General features: G+C 34.6%; 1 protein-coding gene across 1 annotated transcript; it reads left to right on the plus strand.

Moving 5' to 3' along the window:
* Positions 1-2,865: 2,865 nt before the first annotated feature.
* On the plus strand, positions 2,866-9,326 carry LOC130823261 (protein ALTERED PHOSPHATE STARVATION RESPONSE 1-like). The gene is made up of 4 exons (XM_057687886.1): positions 2,866-3,038; positions 3,102-3,174; positions 5,465-5,691; positions 8,230-9,326. The coding sequence occupies exons 1-4, from the start codon at positions 2,866-2,868 to the stop codon at positions 9,014-9,016; spliced, it is 1,260 nt and encodes a 419-aa protein (XP_057543869.1). The 3' UTR covers positions 9,017-9,326.
* Positions 9,327-9,644: the final 318 nt, after the last annotated feature.

Consider the following 9,644-nt stretch of genomic DNA (forward strand, 5'->3'; position numbering starts at 1 on the left):
AAAAGAAAAATCAATTTTGAATCAAAGAAATCAACTTAGGATTTACATTAGTGTATGCTAAAGAAATCAAAGAACTATTACTTTGTTCTTGAATTACAGTAAAAGAACAAAAAATCTAACAGATTTATATCACTTATCACACATAACGAAAAAAAAATAAATCAAAGATTAATGAAATCAAATCTTTTCCAACTTTCATCAAATCCCCCTAAATTGATCTCTTTAACTTTCATCAAATCCCCTTGTTCCATAAAATCTTTAGGATTAGGGTTACGCACATTTTTACTGTAGTAGTCGAACACCTTGGCCAGAAGGACTCCGGTGACGAACAAACCGGAAACCTTTCTTCCGAGAGGTAAACCTTCGACACTCATCTGGATTCTTCTATTCTGCACCCGGAGATGTTGACGGAATTTGTTTTCTTTACCATTAATCAAGGAAAAAGAGGACGAGGAAGAAGATGAGGAGGAAGAAGAAGAAGGAGAGGAAGAAGAAGATGAGAAAGAAGAGAAAGAAGACGACGTAATGGAGAAGATGTATTTCATAGTTCTAATTTAAGATTTAAAAACGATTTTTTTTTTTTTTTTTTTCCAAGGTTTGGGTCCCAAATCCCAATTATATTAATTTATACTATTTATACCAAAATGACGGAGTAGAAATAAAAAAATGACCTTTGCGGGCTATTCCATTGACAAGTTGGTTGTCATACATACATGAAATATTAGATAGAAGTAGTACATGCATGCATATTTTGATATAATCTTGAATATATTTGTGTCTTGAATGGACCTATATTATTACTACGGTTGTTTATTCGGGTGATTGGATCGGTTTCGGACGGATGTTATTCGCTTCGGTTGTATTTCGAATTGGTTATTTTTCGGCTTCGTGGTTCGACGGGTCAGAATTCGTCTACGCATTACTAATTACTATCGATCAAGTCAATATTAAATTAAGTTGTTAGTTATTTTTTAATTGATGTTATGATTTCCTCTACTTAAAGCAAAATAGTTAAAATGCAAATCAATTAGTAATCATTATTACTTTGTTACTTTTACTTGTTTGATCCGAAATTAAAATTATAAAGTTCTATCAATTTTCATCTAATTCGATTAAAAGTAGTTAAATAAACATCGACCATTGATTATTAACTCTAAATAAATGAAACCATGTATTTATAAAATTTAATTTATTAAAATATCTAACACTTTTTTAGATTAACTAATAAGATGATTGAATATGAGTCTATCATACTTCTATGTTAAAAATTGGTTCAGATTTACAGTAGTTCGATCTAAAATTCATTCGGGTTAAAGTCAATTTTAGCCATATCGAGTTCGGTTTCGAGCATGATTCGGGTCGAATATGACTTGGGCCGGTCATTATTAGGTTCGGGTAATCTCGGTTAATCGTTATGTGCCGGTTACAAAAATCGGATACAGCTCGGGTTCAACATTTCTATTTTCGGTTGTCAACCGGTTCGGGTACAACTTCGGTTCGATAAACCTAAAAATGGTCCTTTTTAAGAGTTTAGGCTGATCGAATTGAGACCGTTTCATGATTAGACAATCTAATAAAAAATTAATGTAAGATTTATGATCAGGGTACCGAGATGGATGAAATTTATAAAACACATATTACAGATGATGAGCTTTTGTACTTGAAAAATGTTTCACGAGGGATCTCGGAAGTAGATCGAATTTTATATTTATAAATCAATTCTTGATCATAATTTCCGGTATGACTGCTAGCTCAACACGAAACTTGTCATTGATAGTAAAACATCGATCTGCAAGCTTCTTCCATGTACATGAACTTACTTTTTCCATATTATTATAGCTTGGTTGAAATATTTTGGTCACATATCTTTTCTGTGTAGTAAGTTGAGTCCTACAATACTATAATGAACAAACATTGTTGTTGCTGCACAGGCCTGCTGAGCTGCTGCTGACTCTTGCTCTTTCGAGGTTGTTCATTCAGCCCACATCTACTGATACTAGTTAATAGCTGCAACTTCTAATCTGTATGTACTTGACTATGCTGATGAATTGAACAATCAAATTGAATAACCAATCTGGATTGATGCTTGGTGACTTCAGAATGCACCAATGCACATATTGTGATCATATTTGGTTGCTCAACACAGGATTGATCTCAAGCATATTCATTCAAATCTGAACTAAGCGTATTTGGTTCTGTTGGAAATTGATTTTTTGTAATTTTTTGTTCATGTAATTTTGTCATGGAATTTTTTGTTCGTTCTTTATGTAAATTGATTTTTAATATTGTTGACTAAATTTTTTCATTGTCACTCATTTTTAATAGCATCATTTTCATTGTTATTGGTCATACCACTATGGTTGACGTTAGTTCTACAATTCACAATCATATATTGGATCTGAATATTCTAACGTAAATGTTTTTGCTTCTATCGGACACAATTTTCACAGTATCACGAAGAAACAAATTTGTTGATGATGGATCAAGGAGAGCTGTGATCTGCTCATTGTAGTGAAAAGATATTCAAATATTGTTGGTGTCATTCCTCTATGGGAACTACGCGTAAACTCATCGGACCATACCCAAGATTCGGAGGCTTACTTACACTCTTAGTTGGTGTAGTCTGAGTTGAAGTACTCTCAGAATACCCGCTATAAGTCCTCCAAGCAGTTTCCTTTGTCACTCATTTTTAATAGCTTATTATTCGGAGAAGTATAAGATAGTTTGTAATTGTATTAGTAATCTTGAATATATATTAATGTATAATTTTGTTCAAACAATGTTCAATACTTCTTTTGAAATTAGAAGATGGGATTATCCCACACCTTAAAGCTCACTGATCGTGAGTGGGAATCTGTTGAAAACATGGCTTCTATTCTTCAACCTTTCTATGAAATGACCAATCTTTTTTCTGGGTCAGATTATCCCACTGCAAATCTGTATTTTGAACAAGTTTGTAAGGCAAAATACCACTTACGACGTGCTTGTGAAAGTGAGGATACCTGCATTAGAGGGATGGGAAATGAGATGTTTGAGAAGTTAGAGAAATATTAGGGCGAGTCCTCTTTAATTTTGTCTATTGATGCGGTGTTTGACCCTAGGCATAAGATTCCATTTCTAAAACATCATTTTAGAAAGGTTTATCAATCTGAGGATGAGGTTTATCAACAAATTGTGAGGGTTCGCTTTGGACTTGTCAATCTTTTCAATGATTACAAGTCTACAATTACTTTATCGACTAAAACACATCAAGCTTCTACTTCTGAAAATGTCGCATCAGTTGGTTTATGCTCTCGCATTGGTTCATGCTCTCGTGATTCTGATGGCTATGAGGTATGTATTATTTAATTTTAAACTCCTTTTAACAATATATTTATTATTATTACTATTAATAAGTTTCATATGTTTTATTGTTTGTTTACAGAGTTTTGAAAGTTCTCAAGAACTACTTTTTTCTTCAAATATTTTATCGGAAGTGGAAAAATACCTTGAATCACCTTTGCACATGCATGGTGATTCGAAATTTGATATTTTGTTGTATTGGAAAGACCAACAAACTACTTACCCAATTATGTCTAAAATAGCTAAAGACATATTGGCTATTCCAATAACCACAGTTGCTTCCGAATCAACTTTTTCTATGGGAGGAAGAATTTTGAATAGATGGAGAGCATCCCTTTTATCAAGACATGTTGAAGCCTTGATTTTAACTCGTAATTGGTTGTTTGGATATGAAGAAGAACCTGATGAAGTAGGATTAGTTGTTGGCAGTGACTTAGTCCCCGATGCAGAATCGCATGCTAAGGGAGATCAGGGTCCAAGTGGATCCTCGTCTTCAGAATCTGGTACGTATTTTACTTTTTAAATAAATGTTAGTCAATTATCATTCTATTATAACTCGTGTTTCGTGTACTTTATGTACTCAGTTATGGTTTGTTCACTTGATTGTTGCCATGCAAATGATGTTGGTTCTTATGGATCTGATTGTGGCTCAAATTGAAACACGAAATCTGGACACAAGTAATTTAGCCTTACAAGTCACATGGAAACTTGACAGTCGTTGGGTTGGGTGAATGTTATCCATGAGTCTTAGTCTTATAGACAACTTTCTAATAGCCTTGTTTACTTGAGATTAGGCAATTAGAAATGTTTCCTTAGCTATGATTCATGTTGGTAGCTTGCTGAACATGTGGCGTTTGTTGACCTTGAGAGGCATTACAATGATCTCACCTGACATGTGATACATATTCTGGTAGCAAAATTTTAGGCGTTTCTTTTTTGTATCCTTCTTATAAGAATGAATTACTTTCTTTTAATACTTTTTTTGTTTGTTTTTGTTCAAGATTGAAATATGGTACCACAAGCAAAGCAGCAGTACGTGAGAGATTTTGGTGCTCGTTGTCGACTTTTATGTTTTGTTTTGGAGAAAGTATTTAATGGTGGACATACTCACGTACATTTGATGGATGATACTTTTATGGTGGATATATAACTATATATAGTTGCTGATTGAATGTTAATTTTTTGGGTTAAAAACTTGATATTTGTATATTTACATTAGGTGGATGTATAACTGATGGATGTAAATTTTTGGGGTAAAAAACTTGATATTTGTATATGTTAATTTGGTGGATGTATAAGTGATGGATGTAAATTTTTGGGGTTAAAAACTTAATATTTGTATATTTATATTTGGTGGATGTATAATTAGAAAACTGAAATTGGACCTAATTTGCTAAAATTAGGTGAAAAATTGATTCGGATTTATAACAGTTCGATTAACAATCGGTTCGGGTTGGTATCAGTTCGGGTTAAAAACAGTTCGATTAATAATCGATTCGGGTTTGTATCAGTTCGGGTTAAAAACAGTTCGATCTTAATCGGTTTTAGTCATGTTGCATTCGGTTACGTGCATAATTCGGGTCGAATTTGACTCGGGTCGATCACTGTTCAGTTCGGGTAACATTGGTTAAGGTTTATATGTCGGTTATAAAATTCGGTTGCAGTTCGAGTTCGATTTTGCCCTTTTCGGTTATCAAACGGTTCGAGTGAAGTATCGATTCAGGTAATTTCGGTTCGGTAAACCTAAAAAACTTACATTTTTTCGGGTCGGATAATTTTCGATTCCGGGTCGGATTTTCGGGTCGGGTTTGTTTTGAACAGCTCTAGTGAGTATTAAATACCATATAGTTTTGGGTACTGAACATCGTAAAGTGCGTATGCAAGCCCACACTTATTACCCTTGTATTTGTGGGTCCAAGCCTATAGGAGTCCCGTGAGTGTGTCCACACAAGTGCATCCACAGAGTGATCATGTGGCGGACTGTTACAGCCTAACATAAAATGCATCTTTTAGCTAATCAACAAATGGGTGTCTTGTTATTTCATCTATAGGAGTAATTTATTAAATTTGTGATCTTTCTGTGATTTAATGATGTTATAATTTTGTTATAATTGGAATGGAGCAGAATGCAGAGAAAATAAAGATAGAACATGAGAAGAGAGTAGAACAGCTAAGGAGACTGGAGGTGAAAAGAGCAGACTATTTTAAGACAGAGAAGACAAAGAAAGAGGTTGAAAAACTTGAGTCACAAATAGAGGTTGCTTCTCAAGCTATACAATCTACGTCCAATGAGATCATCAAATTGAGGGAAACTGAGCTTTACCCTCAACTTCTTGACATTGTTAAAGGGTAACTAACTTACTATTCCTTACTAATTCTTATTTTTAGTAACCTACATGTTCTCGAGTTGAAGGTCTCATATGTCGCAAACTTCTTATCTCTTTTGATAAGGATAACTACGTCGTCATTTAGTCCGCTCTAAATCTGATCATAATTTTTATGAACGTAATATACCGTATGATGAGGATGACTAACTTACATGTTAGTGATGATTTTAATATAGCTTATTATTCCTTGCTAATTCTTATTTTTAGTAACCTACATGTTCTCGAGTTGAAGGTTTCATGTGCCGCAACCTTTTATCTCTTTTGGTAAGGGTGATAGAGTTGTCATTTAACCTGTCCTGTCCTAAACCTGACATAATTTTTATGAGGGGAATATATACCGAGTATGATGATTGAGCGTGATGATGAGGATGAGTAACCTACATGTTAGTGATGATCTTAATATAGCTTATTAATAGATCTATGTCAATATGGAATGTGTGATCACATGTTCTAGGTAGAGGTAGAGGTAGAGCCAAGATAGTAATGCCACTCACGTGCCCACTAACTCACAACCTTTACAAAATTGATCGCAATAAGTGTTGAGTTTATGCTGTTTTATATTATGCTAATTGTCACATAATATGCTTTAATTAATGGTAATTCTATAGTATTCTTGATCATAGAAAAACTTGGCCCAAGACTTGTACAACTTGGAGGAATTCGGAACCCTTAGTACATTGTCGTTCTATAATATTTATAATTGATGGTGACATTTTTTCACACAACATAGAACTATAAGTTGTAAAATGTCTAAAGTATTTCAGAACGGAGAAATGACATTGTAAATCATAATGCACGAAAGACTTGACTCAAAAATGAACAAAAAACCATGTGAATTCATAGAGGTAGTAATGAGAAATTATTACTTCAAATAACAGTCTAGCAGGTTAATTGGAGAATATACTTTCCCAATAATTAATTACCAATGGAATCCGGACCCTTCCTTGGGCGGAATACTGGGAGTCTCTTTTACCTTTACTATTATGTAGTAGGAGAGAGAAAAAGTGGCAGCAAATGTGCTTTAATGGGGGTATTGTAGGTAGATTTATGATCTTTATTGGAGTAATTATAGATTTTAATATAGTAAGATTTAAATAGTAGGTTTTCATAGGGTATCCCGTAATGTAGATGGGTTATGTCCATAAATAGTTAAGACGCAAACTCATACAAACAAACTAAAAACAGTGTTTTCAAACAGACCTAACGACTTGATAGTTGCCCCGACTTAGACCCGACTTTAAAATGAAGTTAAAATTATGATAAAATTGACATAAAATTCGATTTTAAGTCAATCCAAATCATCTGATCTGAAAATGACCAAACCCCAATGGAGGTCAACTGTATAACCAGACAGTACATTTGGTAAAAACAATCTCATGCGGCAGTAAAAGAGATTTCGATATTGACTGGCGTTTTTCACTCCTCTTTTTTTATGTACATTTTGACCCTTACTTTTTCCATAAAATTACCAAAAAAAAGCTCCCCCGTTTTTGCTTTACTGTCTTGGATGGATTGGGGCAGTAAGGCAGTAACCGTTGTGTATTGTGTAGTTGGGAATACAAAGGCCAAATCAGACAAAATTAGGTCTGCATTCTGAAACATACTCTACTTGTTGGTGAGAGTCTGAGAGCATCAAATCAGAACTCATGGGCCATGGCCATGTGTACAAATTTGATAAAAGACAAACATCCAAGTATTATGGATCTTTTGAGCAAATTACAAATTTAAAAGTGAATTAATCGGCAAATTTTGAAATTGGTATATTGTGTGGTCTATAGGAGTACAAAATTCTATGGTTCATGGCAATGTTGAGGTATGGGTTGGAGTTGGGACCGTTCTATAAATACTAACCTATTAATTAGATGTTCATAACAGATTTGAATGATTTGATATTTACCTGATGTTGTAATTGAATTTGACTTTGACTCAACTTCAAAATGAACATAAAACTATGAAAAATCCAATATGGACACAAGACCAAAATTTAACTAACCCGAAACTACTAACCCGATAACCCGAATAAATACCTCTACTATTAATGAACCTTTAGTGCATATATTGGTTTCATGGTGTGATATGAGGCGTATTGTTGCTTCGCATAAATTTTATTTTTCTTGGTTTCCAGAGTGTCAAGTGTAAAGTAGTAATTACTCTTTCTTAATAAAGTAATGTGCTGACTTGTGCACATTTATGATGGTTAAGTCTGTTTCTCAACTGTGGTGTTATTCCATGTATATGAACCTTCCTATTCAATTTGTTGTACCTTCAAACTCTAATTTTCACCTTTTGTTTATCTAATTACATTGACTTTCATTAATTTTCGTTTTAAAAAATATCATCATTTTAGTGGGAATGACTTTATGGCTATGTGTTAGTGTCATTTCTATATTAACATTTTTCCTAGTTAAATTTAGTAAATTTTCGTTTAACATTATTTAATATCAACAACCAAATGGGCCGGTAAGGTTTATCTCGTACAATTTGCTTCTATTGGTTTCAGGTTTATGTGCATGTGGAGGAGCATGTATGAGTGTCACCAAGTCCAAATGCACATAGTTGATCAGCTCAAGTTCCTGAATGCCATTCCATCCACTGAACCCACATCAGAGATCCATAGACAGGCCACGTTACAACTCGAGGTCGAGCTCCAACAATGGCATCAATCCTTTTGCAACCTAGTAAAAGCTCAACGGGATTACATTCGTTCCCTCACTGGTTGGCCCCGTTTGAGCCTCTTCCAGTTCAATAAAAACCCCATAATGAGGTCCATACAAGATTCCACAATATATTCCCTTTGTGAACAATGGCAGCTAGAAATAGATAATGTTCCCGACAAGGTAGCATCCGAGGGGGTTAAAAGCTTGTGGACAGCAATCAATGCGATTGTACTTCGACAAGCCGAGGAACTAAAGCAGAAAAAGCGATCAGAGGCAGCAAATAAGCAGCTTGAAAAGAGGGCAGTTGAGCTAAGGTCTTTAGAGGCAAAATTTGGGCCATACTCGATGCCAGACATGTCGAGCTCAAGAAAGGGACGAGATCCTGTAGGAGAGAAGCGAGCAAAAGTGGAGATGTTGAAGGTGAAAGCGGAGGAGGAGAAGGCTAAGCATGCGAAAGCAGTGAGTGTGACTAGAGCCATGACACTAAGCAACATGCAGATGAGTCTTCCTCACGTTTTTCAGGCGATGACTGGTTTCTCAAGTGTATGTAAGCAAGCTTTCGAGAAGGTCTACAACGAGGCCAAAAACATGGATCAGGAGCTTGACGTTAAGAGGTTAATGATGGCTTAGATGCGTTCATGGACGAACAGGCTGGTTCCGCGTCAAGGTTTTAATTTCTTCTCAAATCTTTGTATAGCTCCATCTAAGTTCAAAATATGGGAGGATAATTAAGTGGTGTTAGATGTTAAAAGTTTAGTTTGAGTGAAATTTTGTAAGTGTGCTTTGGAGTATGTTTCATGGGCCTTTTGTAGCAAACACTACAGGCAGTAGAGAATCTTATTTCATTACAGTGCATGTGCATTTCTCAGCTTTGCATTTGTACATTGTTTTATAAAATGAATTGATTAGTAGTTTCGTACCAACAAAATTAGAACACAACTTTCTGACACAACACAAATTAGGGTTTATATATATTTCAATTCTCCTGCATGTTACATGCACGATTGAGCTATAAGCGCCACCCTTTCAGATTTCCCTGATTATTATTCCTTCTACTTCATTTAACAATGAAAAGTGGTAGGGAGTATAAATTAAAAGTTCTTAGAACACAAGGAGACTTAAGGATAACGTAAATAAAATGGCCATGATGACCCTAGTCTTTTTTACTCAAGCGGCAACAAACATTTATTTTTTGCATGTCTTTCAAATGGAGTTCTACATTATATCAAAAAAATAAAAATTCTTCCACTTCTAGACT

Source organism: Amaranthus tricolor, chromosome 9, assembly GCF_026212465.1.
Source record: "Amaranthus tricolor cultivar Red isolate AtriRed21 chromosome 9, ASM2621246v1, whole genome shotgun sequence".
Classification (NCBI taxonomy): Eukaryota; Viridiplantae; Streptophyta; class Magnoliopsida; order Caryophyllales; family Amaranthaceae; genus Amaranthus; species Amaranthus tricolor.

Excerpts from the sequence above, each read along its gene's own strand:
- LOC130823261 (XM_057687886.1), top strand. The coding sequence starts at position 2,866 with ATGGCTTCTATTCTTCAACCTTTCTATGAAATGACCAATCTTTTTTCT. Across the intron at positions 3,175-5,464 it reads ATGAGGTTTATCAACAAATT|CAGAATGCAGAGAAAATAAA; the intron begins GTGAGGGTTCGC and ends ATTGGAATGGAG. Across the intron at positions 5,692-8,229 it reads CTTCTTGACATTGTTAAAGG|GTTTATGTGCATGTGGAGGA; the intron begins GTAACTAACTTA and ends TATTGGTTTCAG.